The 16,615-nt window shown below is 35.1% G+C and overlaps 1 protein-coding gene across 1 annotated transcript in view; it reads right to left on the bottom strand.

The window, feature by feature from the left end:
* CNTN5 (contactin 5) overlaps positions 1–16,615 on the bottom strand; it is a 1,035,741-nt gene that overhangs the window by 542,983 nt on the left and 476,143 nt on the right. Inside the window, exon 3 of the mRNA XM_077964911.1 lies at positions 12,466–12,687. Within this exon, the coding sequence (XP_077821037.1) occupies positions 12,466–12,687 (222 nt within the window). The remainder of the gene's footprint in view (positions 1–12,465; positions 12,688–16,615) is intronic.

The raw sequence follows: 16,615 nt of genomic DNA, 5'->3' as shown, positions 1-16,615 counted from the left end.
TACATGAGAAGTTGCTGAACTCAGTGTCAACCATTCTACAGTCATTTAGCATTTGAAGCAAATTGGAAAGGTAAAACACCTCAGTAGGTAGGTACCTCATGAGCTGACCCCACCTCCCAAAAAAAATCATCATTTTGAAGTGTCCTATTCTCTTATTCTATGCGACAACGATCAACCATTTCTCTATCAGATTGTGACGTGCAACGAAAACTGGATTTCATACAACTGATGACGACCAGCTCAGTGGTTGGATGGAGATGAAGCTGCAAAGCACTTCCTTAAGTCAAATTTGCACTAAAAAAAAAAAAAAAAAAAAAAAAAAAGACATGGTCACTGGTGGTCTGCTGCTGGCTAGATCCATTATAGCTTTCTGAATCTGGGTGAAACCATTACATCTGAAAAGTATGCTCACCAAATTGATGAGCTGCACCAAAAACTGCAACGCCAACAGCCAGCATTGGTCAACAGAAAGGGCCCAATTCTTCACCACAATGCCCGGCTGCATGTCACACAACCAATACTTCAAAAGTTGAACGAATTGAGCTATGAAATTTTGCCTCATTCACTGTATTCACCTGACCTCTAGCCAACCAACTACCACTTCTTCAAGCACATCAACATTTTTTTGCAGGAAAAATGCTTGCACAACCAGCAGGATGCAGAAAATGCTTTCCAAGAGTTTGTCGAATCCTGAAGCACAGATTATTATGCTACAGGAATAAACAAATTTATTTTTCATTGGCAAAAATGTGTTGATTGTAATGGTTCCTATTTTGATTAATAAAGATGTATTGGAGCCTAGTTACGATTTAAAATTCATGGTACAAAACCTCAATTACATTTGCACCAACCTAAGATTCACAGGATGCCAAACCAATAGGTCATCTTGTTGAAGGTGGACATTATTCTTTTCTCCTTTCCAATTATAATCCAAAATACACTATTGTGTTCAACAATATTTAGTAAATATCCTATCATGGTATAGAAATTCAGCCTAACTTCAGATTTCAAGACAAATGAAGCAGTTCTTAAATAGATGCCTTCTTATTTAAAAATATTTGTAAAGCTCCCAGTAACCATGCACCACTCTAAGTGCTGAAAGAGAATAAAGAGGAGACTATGACATGGTATCTGCTCACATCACATATACTTAAATTGGTGAAAAAGCAGGTAAATATAAAATCATAAATAGCTCTAAAATTAAGACTACAATAAGAGAATAAAAAAGTTTTGATGAATGGTCGTAAGACTGTAAAGTTATTATTAGAATGGTCTCACTTTTTAAATTGGGGAAACTGGCATGATGTATTTTACTTAGAAGAGTGTCATCCAAATAAAATACACTTTCCCCCTCTGAGAGAGAATTCTCATTTTCATAAAAGATCATTTACATTTTGTGCTTGTGTCTCTAAAACAATTCATCAACAAAAAGTATTTTGAGGAAACAACAGAAAATTGTCACCAAAGGGGTTGCTTTGAGTCAGGATGCCACTGCCCATGTGCCAGGTCAAATTTGGTAATAAATCATGTTAATGATAAAATTTAGCCAAAAGTACTGACAACATAAGGCAACAAATTTGAAGATGCAGGAATCTTCCAATTGTCAGAAGACAGTGCTAAACATTTTAAAAGCCTGTGTAGACACAGAGGGTTTATAAACTGAAGATTGTGTTTACCATTGAGGGAATTAAAGAGAGAAAAATTATGTGCTTAGCTTTAGTAGAAAAATAATCTGCTTCCTCTAAGGACCACCACTTCTCCACCAAAAACAGCATTGCAGTCTCTGAATCTCAAGAACATGCTCCTCGCCTCCCCCACCAAAAAATGTCTGAGCTATCTAGTTTGAATCACTCCTAATCCAGACTGTCTCTATCCAAAGATAAAATATCTTAACCTAACCATCTCATCACAAATAGAAGAATGAAATGCACCCAACACTTAATTAAGTTGACTCCTACTAAAATCATAACAATAAAAACAGATGAAGTCAAGTACCAGTTTATATTTACAGAGGGAGGAACAGGTATAGTGTCAGTTCTGGTTAATAATCCCTGCCTATGTCCCCTGAAATATATCCTGCATGTGTCTGAGGTGTTAACTCATAAGGGCTTTCAATTAACCTACATTACCTTGAAATTTTTTTTTAATTTAAACCTTGGTCAATTTTTTAAATCACTTAAATGTCACTCTGTACTCAAATAACTACTTTAGAATAATTATTAACAACTCAGCTGTTTCTTTTTAAACCACATTATACCTCTTAGGTCTATGAAACATTTGCACTGACACAATTTCAAGGGATCAAAGCTATTATCCAAAATAACAATATCAGGTTGAAAACAGAGTAGATACTGAGGGCTTTTTCTGGTTGCTCAATGCCAGTGAGCAGTACTCACCTTTCCAGATACTGTTCCATTTCTCTTCTTTCTTTTATGAGACTAGCTCAGAAGTTTTTATTCATTGACTATATCCATCTCCTCACCTCAATCAAGTATCAATGATTGACTATTGTGCCTTTCTTGATTATTTTCTATTATAAAGCCTGGGGATGACCAAGGTATAACATTTGAATTCTCTTTGCCTAATATGGGCCAGTGCACAATATTCACAACCATATTTTCATTGTCATGCAACAAAATAATTCTGAATGCAGCCTTTTTCTGTATTCCCTAAATGTTGCCATATGTATAGCAAATTATCAGATTAACCTCTATGAAAATATTTTTAAGTACATTAGAATATGCATTTTCACCATTTCAGATCACTAAAAATTTTGATGCTTCTTTAATTGTATCACCAGGGAATATCTGTTAAAACACAGAGCTAATTAAAATATAACCAAAAGCTTCCTTTTTTTTTTTTTTTTTGTAAATCACACTTTTCAAATATCACAACACAATCACTAAATTTGCTCTAAATGGAATATCTTTGGTTGCTAAAATGATCTAACTACTATGATAAATAACAAAGTGGAATCAGACACGATGTTTTCTAATTCTCACTGGAAATAGAATATATCAAGTACAGATACATTCCATGAATATGCAAATATTTGAAACAACAGCTCACATTTAGATGGGATTTGTCATTGTTTAAGTGAACTACTATAATAAAATTTAATATCTGTGACTAAAATACATCATCAACATGACCACTGAAGATAAAGATACATGATTTTAATAATGTAAATTCCCTTGAGGGTAGTAAAATAATATATGCAAAGTTCTTTTAGTTTTCCATATATCTTACTTAAATTTAGATAAATGATTCCATGATTATGCATGTGTAAATAAAAATTATTTCATATTCACTGATACTTAACTTTCTATTTAATAAAATACTACAGGGTATCAACTATGATTTCAAAGTGTTTCCCCTTTAAAATTTATGTTCAGTTAATTGATATTGTAACAGTATTAAGAGGTGGGATCTTTAAGACATGATTAGGCCATTACTGTTGCAATTGCATTATCCATTCTTGCTCTCACTCTCTCTGTCCTTCCACCTTCACCATGTCATGATGCAGCAAGAATGTCCCCATCAGATTCCAGCAGTTTGTACTGGACTTTCCCGCCTCCAGAATTGTGAGCCAACACATTTCTCCTCATTTTAAATTACCCAGTCTGTGATATACTGTAACAGTATCACAAAATGGACTAAGACAGAATGCTATCATTAGTTTACAAAGAAGCAGCAGCCATTATATAAAGGTTCATAAAGTTTTTTTTTTTCACAAATTACTCTTATAATGAGCTATTCATGTTACTGATTTAGTACTAGACCATAATCATTGTACATATTTCTGAAGATCTATATAACTATTATTTTATTCTATTTCACATAGAAAGCATAACACATATGAATATGCTATATAGTCATGATACTTATCAAATACTTTCAAAACTTTAGAGATTAAAACAATAATAACTGTCTTGTGATGAGATAATGTACATCTTGCACACAGTGGATGGCAAATATCTCCTACAGAAAAAATTTTAAAAGTACATCTTTGTTTAGTAAACCTGTACAGATGTTTTATGTTCACTGTAATCCTATTCTAAATATGTTATTGACCAATCAAAGAAAAATAGTTGAGAGAGCTGCATAAAAATTTGAGTCAAAAACATTCAGAAAGCATTTTGAGTATTGTTATCATTATAATACAGAGAGGTAAAGTAATTGTATAAAAGAGGCATTCAAGCTACTTTTTAGAGCCAATCTGTTTATAAACCTCTAAAAATATTTGTTAAAAATTTAGAAACAAAGCTATGTATAAGTTATTACAGATACATACTTTGTCTCTATGAAGATGTTTCTGGGCCAAAACAGACCTAACAAAAATATTTGTTATCACTATATGCTGCTCGTGTTTCTACTGGAATTTACTCTAACAAACTAGTCTAGTCTTCTTTAAAATTATACCTTTTAATTTAATCCCACATGGTTCAAATTCTATAATGGATTCAGGCTATTGCTGTTATAATGTTGAAAACATTTCAGGACAAACAGAAGACAATTAGACATAATAAAACTTAAAAAGAACCAACAAATGGATGGGGCACAGCAGCTCATGGCTGTAATCCTAGCACTTTGGGAGGTCAAGGTGGGTGGATCGCCAGAGGTCAGGAGTTCGAGACAAGCCTGGCCAACATGGTGAAACCCTATCTCTACCAAAAAACACAAAAATTAGCTGAGCGTGGTAGTGTGACCCTGTAGCCCCAGCTACCAGGGAGGCTGAGATGAAAGAATCACTTGAATCCCGGAGGCAGAGGTTGCAGGGAGCCAAGATCATGCCATTGCACTCTAGCCTGGGCCACAGAGTGAAGCCCTGTCTCACATTAAAAAAAAAAAAAAAGTCAATGAAGACAATTGCTCTGACCAAATATAGCTATGTGGAGACACTCTAGTAGAATACAGGGTGATAAACTATTATTTTCTCTTTATCTCTGCCAGTACTGCTTTCCTTGAGATAATTATCAGTTTTTTCCTTTATAAATATGAAAACATCTTTCTGACCCCCCCTTATTTCCTTCCTCCTATGAGAGAGATTTTATTATTATTATTATTTTAAATCTGCATGCTCAGAGGTCTCTCGGGCAACTGCTGCTAAAAAGATTCCACTGATTAATCGAGGCTTGCTGTTAATACAGATAAAATTTTTAGACTCCTTAAAAAGAAGACTAAGTCTATTTATAATTTCATTGCAGCCATTCACACTTTGCTACAAGTATAATATATAACGTGCAGTTCCTTAAACACAGGAGTGTGCTGTCTTACCTCTTTGCCTTTGAATACATGATTTATTTTATCTATAATGTACTTCTACACATGCAATATATTTTAGATCCAGTATCACTACCTCAATTTTGACTCACTTAGTCATACAACACAGGTTAGATTTGATGCCTCTCTTCTATGTTACCAAACAATACTGTATATACCTCAGTCATGATACCTATAACAACAGGTTGGATGCCTTTTGTGTGTATGTATGTGTGTCTGTTTCTGTGAGCATGTGAGGCTACAGTACATTGAAAGGTGTGGACCTGCAAAGATGAAAGCAGGTAGATGAAGCTTCTTGACTCTGAACTTAATTAAGCTATTCCCAGGCACAGTGACTGAATCTCAATATCCCAAACAGAAATATAATGCCTCAAAATGTCATTATAAGAACTGGTTCTTATCTAGAGTTTGGAAGGACAAGATGGCAGTGACCATGAATTGGTTAAAAATAAGAGGAAACCACAGAGTTGAGAGGGGGAAAATAAAATAGTAAAAATACTTCCTTTCTGTATGTACCTGCGAAGAAAACCAAAAATTACAACATAGATAAAAAATTCTATGTTGCAAAAAAAATAGTCAAAGTCAATAATAGCAATAAGAATTTATTCCAGATAAAATACACTTAAACTTCTATCTATCAGGACTTTAAAATAAATATGCTTAAGATACTCCAAAATATAAACGCAGGAATGGACTTCCTTAAACTAAGCAAGCAATTATAACACACCAAAAATGTAGAAATGAAGAATAGACAAATCAGAAACAGAGCTGGATTTTGCACATTTGAAAAGAAAGATGTTACAATTTCTTTGAAATTATATTTCTATATTATATTTTCTTTTGAATTGTCTCATAAGTGCTGGGTCGATAAGCAAAAATAAACTTTTAGAAAGTACATAGTAAAGGTACAAAATGTCAAGCATTGGAAAAAAATAACTTTGACAGGGCAGTCTATTAACAAATAAAATAACAACTAGATTGATAACACACCTGCCTGCTACAAAAGAGGCCAGCAGATATTTAAAGTATTAAGGGAACATAACTATCAATCCAGAAATTTTACACCCTGCCAAATCATCCGTCACTCAAGAGTAATGGCAAAATAAAGATATTTTCAGACATATAAAGACTAAAATAGTTTGCGACAGTGATATCCTTTTTAACTACAAAATGTGCTTTATCCAAAAAGTGAACACAGAGAGAAAAATTATATAATGGAAGAAATTATGACTATAGATACTAATGTTACAGAAAATATAATTAAGTATTGATTATTAAACATATTTTTGTAAATAAGGGAAAATTAGCAAAAGAAAAAACAGTAAGTACTTAAAGCATGCAAATATTTTCTGTTTGAAAAAATAAAATTAATGAATAACATTATACTTGGGAAATTTCTTAATTTCATTACTGAAAACCACTATAGACTAAGTTAATAGTAATCACAAAAGAAACAGTTGTATGATACAAAAAAGATATAAAAAAAGAAAGAGGAATTAAATATAGAAAACAATCTATCTAACAGAAAGCAAGGGGAAAAATGAAAATATCCTAAAGAAATCAAAGTGTGTGGCAGATACTGGCTACCCTTAACCAAACTTTTTCTGTGTTCCTCCTAACCACACAGCTGGCTATTTTTACAAGCAATTTTCCTGAATACAGTATCTAACATATATTATTAGATAAGGCCATATGAGCAAAAACAGAAAGACAACAGAAACAGAGTGATAGGGCTCTATATACCAACTTAACAAACACTATGCTATGCTTACTATGTTATTATTTTCTAGGAGGCAAAAACTGTATGAGATCTAGGAATAAACTTAAGATGTGAAAACCATTTTCGAAAAAATTAAACCATGTTACTGAAGGATTTAAAGCATGTTTGAAAATGTATGAGGGAGTGCTTTCACAAATCAGTGGAGATCATTGACATTAGTCAATACATAGTCTCCAAAAATAGAAAACAAATAAAATCAGGTAACTACCTCGTATTATATACAAAAATAATCTCAGTAAACACCTTAATATGAAAATCAAAATTTACATTTGAAAGAAAATAAAAATTTAAGGTAAAAAAGGGTTTCTTTAAGGATATGGAAAGCACAGACTACAAAGGAAAATATTGCTATATTGCATTACACAAAAATCAAAAAATTCTGCTTAACTAAAGATGCTACTGAAACAGTAAAAAGATAAGCTACATTCTGAGAATATATCTGCAATGCATTTAATCAATTAGTTATCAATTGATTTGTAAATTTCCTACAGTTCAATGAAAGTAAAATATTCTAATAGAAACAGTCAACATATGTAAATAAGAAATATGCGTTAGAAAAATCCAGAATGTCCAATATTTGAAATTTCAACCTCACTAGTCAAGAAAATGCAAAGTAAACCACAATAAAATATTGTACTATACTCAAGAGACTGCCAAAAAATTATATGTTGGTGACAATGTGGAGAAATATGAACACTCATACCATGTTGGTACAAGTGTCAATCACTTTGGAAAGCAATTTGAAGGTATCTGGAAATGTTACAATGCTTTTATATAAAAATTGCACTCCTAAAATACATTTAACACAATTACCAATGAGGCATGAAAAAATGCATTTGACATATAACAGCATAAAATTAGAAACAACCAAAATATTTACAAAAAGGGAATGGATAAAGAAATTGTAATAGAGTCATAGTGCAGTATGCTTTATAGGAAATGAAATGAACTCAGAACTGAAGATATCAAGATACATGAATCTCTAGGATATAATGTTGATCCAGAAAAGGTGGATCATGAATGATATACACAGAATCATTGACATAAATTTTTTAAAAAACAGTACGTAAGCTTCATATGTACAGAAATACAGGCTTCATATATTATAGGCTTCATATGTACAGAAATATAAACACATGCATATAAATGACAAAGTAAGTACAGTGGTTCCTCTAAGAGTGGAGAAAGTGGGAGACACAATCCAAGCAAAATAAGAACTTTCAACTTAAATTTTATGTCAAAAAACACTGAAGCAAATTTGGGAAAAGATTAAAGTTTAATAAAGTTAATATATATAGTCACAAGAGGTTTTCATGAATTATTTCCTTTATATTTTAAATATTTCACAATTTCTAATGTAATGAATAAAGTATAATACATTTAATATAAACTGTGAGCAAGTAGTAGAAAGATTGAAATTTTATCTCTTCTAATTGCAGCATTTGCTGTTTTTTACAGATTTTCTCTGCAGCATCTGTTTATGTAACAAATAGGACTAAAAAGTAGGCCTTGTACAAAATATAAAGGAGAACAAAGAAGAATGCATAATCAAGACCTGAATAAACAAATCTGGGCTGAATAGAGGAACTGGCTTCCTAGAAAAGAATACCAACCTGTTGAGAGGATCACAAGATGACACAGAAATTTAAAATAGAGGAAATATGTAAAGGAAACTTTAAAGCTATGAAACTATGAGAATGATTTTCTGCAGATATATAGAATTATAGTAAAAATAGTAGAAAGGAAGCCCAGAAAATGAACAAAGATTATGTGTTGATTACCTCACAGCCTTCGTGGGTCAAGGAAGCAGGTGCGGCTCAACCCTTGCTCTGTGTCTTTCACAAGGTGGGAAGCTGTCTCATCCCAATGTTCGAATAGGTACGGATACACTTGTAAACTCACTCACGTGACTACTCGTAGGATTCAAATTCCTTAGGGGTGTTAGACTGAGTGCTTCACTTACTCTTGGGCTGTTGGCCAGAGGCCATTCCCAGTGGGTCTGTCAACAGGACAGCTCTCAGCATGAGCTGACTTCCATCAATATGAGCAAGCCAGAAAGCAAAAAAAAAAAAAAAAAAAACACAAGATGGAAGCCAGTGGCTTCTGTAACCCACTGTTAGGAGTCATATCCCATTACTTTATTTATAGTCTATTCTCCAGAAGCAACTTAATAGCCATAGCCAACAGATAAAGTGAGAGATTACACTGTAAATGCCAAGAAGTGGGAATTACTGTGAGACATTTTAGTGTCTAGTCACTACAGGTGTTATATTTGTTTCAGATTTTTTTCTTTCAAGAAATAAAGTATCACTAAGTTGAGATAATGTATATTCAATCCTCTCATGGTACTTATTTCCTGCTCTCATTCTCCCTTTGTCCTCAGTGGTAAGCACTGTAGTCAACTTGCTATCTCAAATTCATGTTTTAAAATTATACCACTTATGTGTATCCATAAATAGGATATATTTTTCCATTGTTTTACATAAGTGATATCATATTATAAATAATACTCCATAACTCACCTTGTTCACTCTCTATTTTGAGGTCTATCCATTTTCTTTGTATTCACTTTAACAGTTTTAGTTCTCCATTAAATTAAAAAAAAATACAATGTATCCATTCCCTTTTTGATGGACATCTGAGTTGTTTCCAACCTTTACTATTAGACATATATTGCAGTAAAGATGCATTTTATTTCTTTGTACTCATATGGAAAGGTTTCTCCAAGTTGTATATCCGGAAGTGGAATTGCTTCCCCAAATTGCTCTGCAAGCTGAGTCTTTATATTTTTCATAAAAATCTTTGCTCTGTCTGGGGTATTTCTTGGCTTAACTCTGAACAGGAGTGGGATGATTTTCTATTCAGGCTCTGTTAGTTTCCTCATTTTTCACAAGAGCATGTCAACCTCAGCTTTACTCTCTATTAAGGCTAAAGGGAATTACCTGACAAAAGCCATATGTCAGCCTCCTGTCAGAGAGAAAGAACTCAAAGTCGCATCTAGCTAAGATTTATAAAATGCTCAGAAGAGAAAACAGCAGTTACGCAAGATTACTTGGAAAATACTCAGATTATCCATTCTTCCTGATACTCTAAATATGGATTAAACTAAATTAGCAGAGGACTAAGTTATATTAAACTGATCCCCAGCCCAGAGCCTTGTGACTCAGTAAGTATCGTCCACAGACCAGCAGCATCACCATCACATGGGAGCTTTTTGTAAGTGAGATTATCTTGCTCTACCTCAATCTTTGAAGGCGTGTCTTACTTTAACAGAGGTTTGATTTGTAAAGATTGAGGAGCACAGTTTTAGAGAATTATTTCTTCTCATTTTGTTGTTTCTGTTTGGGTTGCATCTGCCTTTATTGAAAGAGATGAAACTTATTATCACGGGTACAGTAAAAGTCATGTTCGGGTCACTGGCCATCATATCTAATAAACTCTTAATGAGGATTTTCCAGAAAAAAAAAAACTGTCTAATCAATGTGTCAGAGAGTTGTGCTTTTACTGAATAACAATTCCATTTTAATGTTTGAAATACTGTGAAATATGTAATTGACCAGATTTTCTTTCTTTTCTGGCTAATTACCCAAAACGGGACCAGTTCACAGTAGGTGTATAGGCATTAATAGTAGACACCTTGAACTGGTCTCACAGCTGGCTCCATTTCATGTCCCAATATTTATTGTTCTCATTATTTGCATGGATTTGAATTCATACTTATATTTACCATTGTGACCACCTTAACTGCCATTTGACACTAGAGAACAAGGAGGCAGAACACTAGTTAGGTGAAAATTATACCAACTATAAAAGTAGATCATAGTTCTGATCACTCGATTTTCTACCTTACTGCCTTTCCACAAGATAATAATGCCTAAAGAAAACAAATCCAAACACATCTCTGACTGATTACATTTCATATTAGGCTTAAGGGTAATAGAAAGTTAAAAACTCACATTAAGTATTTTGGAAAATAAAACATTTTTGGAATTCTAACAAAATGCTTACATATAATTTAGATGCCAACACTATGAGACAATGTTCCACATGGCAACAATTGGTATAATCACAAAGGATAAGTTTGCCTGCACCTGGCACCACCACCTAATTGTCATTCCCAGAATATTTCCAGTATCTAAGTTCCTCTAAAATGTATCTTTGAATGTTTATTCTTTCATCAGTCGTAAATGAAATGTAGCCTAAGTGCACTAGTCTTAGTATCATTGTTGATGTGAATAAAAATTGGCTGTGATACCTATTAGCAGTGTGACATTGTGAAAAATACTTATCTGTCCCAGAGTTTTCATTTCTATAGAAGACAGTAACAGTATCTACTTCACATGTGTGTTGAGAAAACTGAAACTCATTTCTATATAAAACAGACTGGACAGAGACTAGTAATAACAGGTGCCAGTTTGTCTTGCTGTTAATGAGCCAGGCATTATTTTGTCGATAGATCCCAAAACGATAAAGGTAGAGAACATCTAGAAAATGTCGTTCAAACTATAAAGCTAATAGCTGTAGATCAGTCCTTAATTTAACTGATATCTTAGTGTTGGATGTATAGATTATTTCTTATTTTCCATTAAGTAATGCTAAGCATATAGTATATATGCTATATACATATCATTATGTGCTCTGTTTATTATTTTCTTACACAGAATACACTTCCAGAAATAAAACCACTGGATTGAAGGATAAGTCTGTTTTATGTTTCTGATATTCACTGTCAAATTACCCTCCCAAAAATGTCTATTTTTACTTTCAGTATATGAATGCATTTAGTCTTAATCCTAAATTAGAATTGGTATACAGTGCAATTAAATAAAAATGCACACAAATTCTTTAAAGATGTTTAGAGCAGAAGACTAACTTACAACCAACACAGCTTAGCACTCCTCTCACCTTTATAAACTTTAGACAGGTTTCTTCCTGACTATAGTCTTCTAATCTCCCATTCCTTAGAGCATTTACTTTAGAAAGCTGCAAGTGTAAATGTATTCTCTGCCACTTTGAGATGTAAATAGTCTTTCAGGCTCTCGTCATTTTTGTAACCCAGTAATGTCTGTCTCAGGGCCTGGGAGCTCTCCATTTGAAATGTAACCATCAAGAAACAGGGTCTCCATCTCCCAGTCTCTATGAGAGGGTAGTAGCCTAACTTCAATAAGCACCAATCAATAAACACAGATGGCCTAGTCACGTTAACCAGTATCTCCCCTATCATCCTCCAATTTTCTACTAGCTCACCCCAGCTTTAAAAACTCTCCTGTTTTCATTTTTAGCAGAGTTGAGTTAAATCACTCTCTCCTATCGGAATAGTCTTGATCTCTACTGCAAGAGTCTTAAATCAGTCTTCTTTGCCTCCTTTATTCTATCTGGAGCCATTTTTCTTTGACACTTACCATCTTGTTTGAAGGCATCTGAGGAATGATAAAGATTGACGGGGGAATAATAATGCTGAGCTGCCCCTCGCCAGCTGGGTGAAGAAGCACTCAGTGTTCCCAATGGAGGGCTGCTGTATCGTGGTCTGGTTTTGGAACCAAAGAGAGATGAAGATGAACTCTTCTTAATTCTTAACAAAGTGGTATATGAAGTGGAGAGACCAGGAAGAGCTTTTGAATATTCTGTAAGAGAAAAAATACAGTAAAATCTGAATTTTGAGGAAACTGTTTTATTCTTATGAAAATTGTTTCTTTTGAAGACATTACTGAAAACTTTTGGAGCTGCAAGCAAATTCAGATTACAGTGCGAGTGTGAAAAATGTTACTTTAATATTTTTTAGTGTTTTCTGAAAATTCTATTAGTTGTCGTATTGAGGAGGGGAGGGGAGGGAGGAGGGGAGGGGAGGGAGGAGGGGAGGGGAGGGGAGAGGAGAGGGGAGGGGAGAGGGGAGGGGAAGGGAGGGGAGAGGGGAGGGGAAGGGAGGGGAGAGGGGAGGGGAAGGGAGGGGAAGGGAGGGGAGAGGGGAGGGGAAGGGAGAGGAGAGGGGAGGGGAGAGGGGAGGGGAGAGGGGAGGGGAGAGGGGAGGGGAGAGGGGAGGGGAGGGGAGAGGGGAGGGGAGAGGGGAGGGGAGGGGAGAGGGGAGGGGAGGGAGGAGGGGAGGGGAGAGGGGAGGGGAGGGAGGAGGGGAGGGGAGGGAGGAGGGGAGGGGAGGGAGGAGGGGAGGGGAGGGAGGAGGGGAAGGGAGGAGGGGGGGAGAGGGGAGAGGGGGGAGAGGGGAGAGGGGAGAGGAGAGGGGAGGAGAGGGGAGAGGAGAGGGGAGGAGAGGGGAGAGGAGAGGGGAGGAGAGGGGAGAGGAGAGGGGAGGAGAGGGAAGGGGAGGGGAGAGAAGACGGCAGGGGAGGGGAGAGGGGAGGAGAGGGGAGGGGAGGGGAGGAGAGGGGAGGGGAGGGGAGGAAAAATGATGGGGGAAGGGAAGGAAGAATGCAAGAAGAGAGAGAGGGGTAAGTAGGAAAGAAGGGAAGACAGAAGCCCAAGCTAAATACTTTGTCAGGAAAATTTGTAAACTAACTTTTAAAAGTTTACCTTAATATTACAATAGCCATTCACATAGATCAGTTCTTTATTATTAAGATGCAGTGAGGAAACCAACATTTCACTTATATTCTACATATACAGACAGGAAATTCGTTCACTAAAATTTATTATGTAGTAGGAGATGTGTTCCGTGTAGCACATGTGTTTTTACTAGGCTCTAAGTAATACCTCATGTTCTTGAAAAGTAGGCAAATTCACTATGGAACATAAAAAAGTGGATTGAAATTCATTTTCTAAGTTTTATTATCGAATATATACAGATTAATAGTATTAAGTGGGAAAAATGATGAAATTTTCTTTTTTATTGAGAAATTTCCATATTTTAATTCCCAAGGTGTTTGGTTAGAAAGGTTGAGCATCCTGCCTGAAATGGATTGAACTAACTTTCCTTTATGTCCATAAGAAACAGTAAGTTTACTATACAGATCAAATTTTAAAAAGTACAAACTAATTATGATTAACTCTGAAGAGAAATAAGTAACTGGAAATTTTTTCTATGTCCAGTATCAACTAAGCTGGACAATTTGCTGATCTTGCAAATACTTCTAAGACTCTGGCAGTTTGCGGCCAGGCACAGTGGCTCATGCCTTTAATCCCAGCAGTTAATCTCATGCCTTTAAATCCCACCTTTAAATTTAATCATTGCTAACTAAATTTGCTAACTAAATCATTGCCTCCAGGACATTCGTGTTGATGTTAAGATTCTGCAAACTTAAGGGAGATGCAGGTTCATCACAGAGATTATGAAATGGTAACCAAATAGATGGTTACTGACACTGAGAATAGATAAGCTTGCCAAGGAGGCCAAGGTGAGAGAATGACTTGAGCTAGGAGTTTAAAACCAGCAAAGGCAATAAAGTAAGACCCCATCTACACAAAAAGTACAAAAAATTAGGCACATGTGGCAGCACATGCCTGTAGCTCCAGCTACTGGGGAAGCTGAGCTGGGAGGATTGCTTGAGCCTGGCAGGTTTAGGCTGCAGTGAGCTGTGATCATGCCACTGTACTCCAGATTGGGAAATAGGGCAAGACGCTATCTCAAAAAAACAAAAGAAAAAGAAAAAGAAAAGGAAAAAAAAAAAGAATCAGATAGTTTTGTTCAGAGTATCTGGCCTTTAAATTTAATAATTGCTAACTAAATTTTTGATTAAAAAAATGTATCACTGTCAGTAAGCTTTCTCATAATTAATTTAAATTATTTAGAATAATTATGCTGTCTTATAGAGATATTTTAGAAAGCAAAAAGCATTTTTCTCTGATTTGAAAATAACACTTTAGGTGTTAAGCATCGAATTAAGTTTAACATTTTCTGTTCTGTGAAACTGTAAATATGATTTCTCTGAAACTCAGGAAAGTATATTTTTAGATGTTTTCCACACTTAAAATGAACATGATATGTGTAGGCCAAGCCCATCAGGAGTTAAGAGATTCATGTCCTTCAGTCTTTTGCTGGTCAACCACAAGTCTGACGAAGGTGGATCAATTTTAACTGAAAAGAGCTAACCTCTCTTGGGCAAACTATATGTGCACAGATTATGGGTAGACATAAAATCTCCTTTAAAACAGGGAATTAAATGCAAGTTTTGGCACCTAGAGGTAAAAGGTAATAAAAACTGAATGAGTTTTCCTTTAAGGTAGTTTGTAGTTGTAGTCTCCAAACCTATTCATTTCTCAGTGCAATCTGTTGCTTTGTGTTTTAACTGTCTGCCCTGCTCATTTATAAAGGAAAACAAAAAACAAAAAAACAAAAAAAAAAAACACTACTATCCCAGACTGGTGTTAAAAATTACAGTGAAGTATGATAATGTGTTTTATAGTTCTTAAAGCCAGATAAGGATAATCAATGAAAAACCTGAAAAACAGAAAGGCCATAATGAGGTTTAAAAAGGCCAGGAACGTCACTGTGGCTATAAATCTTATATATATATATATGTATTTTTAACCAAATAGTAAGTGGTACAGAAATGGGCTTGTGCCACTCCATATAGAGATGAGCCAAATGCTAATTTGGCTAAGTGCGCTACGCCAGGTCTTCGTTTGTTATGTAATCAGTTTTATCTGTTGCAGTAAAGATTCCCTTTTCATCAATTAATGTGAACCCAAAGCTGTTACTAGAAATGTGGCAACTGATTCATTCATTCATTCATGCATGCATGCATGCATTCAACAAACATGTGATAACAACTTAGTAGGTGCCAAATGCTAGGGAAAAAATGTGAATAATCCTGCCCTAGCCCTCAAGGAGCTACGATCCAGTTGGAAAAAAAAGGTGGTATTCATGCAATGTTAGTATCATGTGATATAAAAGTAAATTCAAGGATCTATGGGCTCCCCGCATGGGTAGAGAAAACTCTCATTCAGCTTTAAGTCATCAGAAAACAGAAAATGCTTTCCAGTAGAAATTCTATCTAAACTGAGTCCTGAAAGTTCATTAGTGATAAGTTCAGTCAAGTCTTCAGTAGGGAAAGAAAGACACTCCAGACACGGAAGAAAATATATAAAAACCTAGAAAGTAAAGGCACTATGGCCTGCTTGGTAGATTAAAACAGGAACACAGAGTATGAGGGAGAGAGGTGGGAGGATATGTAAGGCTGAATAAGTAAACAAGGTGCCGATGACGAAATGTCTAGCATGTCATGTTAAACTGGTATGGCTTTGAAAGGAGAAAAACATAAGTTTTAGAGAGATCACTCTGGTTGTAGTGCCATATTTGAAAAAGACCAAATAAAGATGACTCAAGGGTCTAACACTGTAATACAGGCAAAGATTTGTCAGAAATAAGGAGATAATACATATGGGAATAGTAAATAAAGTTATTGGTTTATAAGATTGGAGGCACTAAAGAAAAATGACAAATCAGGCAAGCTTGCCTCCACTAGAAGATAGATAAGAATGCAGGAAAAGGCATGAGCTTGAGGTAAAGGCTCATGAATTCAGTTTTAGACAGGTGGAGAGTCTATGGTGCCTCCAGGACATTCATGTTGATGTTAAGATTCTGCAAAATTAAGGGAGATG

This window comes from Macaca mulatta, chromosome 14, assembly GCF_049350105.2.
Source record: "Macaca mulatta isolate MMU2019108-1 chromosome 14, T2T-MMU8v2.0, whole genome shotgun sequence".
Taxonomy (NCBI): domain Eukaryota; kingdom Metazoa; phylum Chordata; class Mammalia; order Primates; family Cercopithecidae; genus Macaca; species Macaca mulatta.
This window is presented reverse-complemented; position numbering and strand designations above follow the sequence as displayed.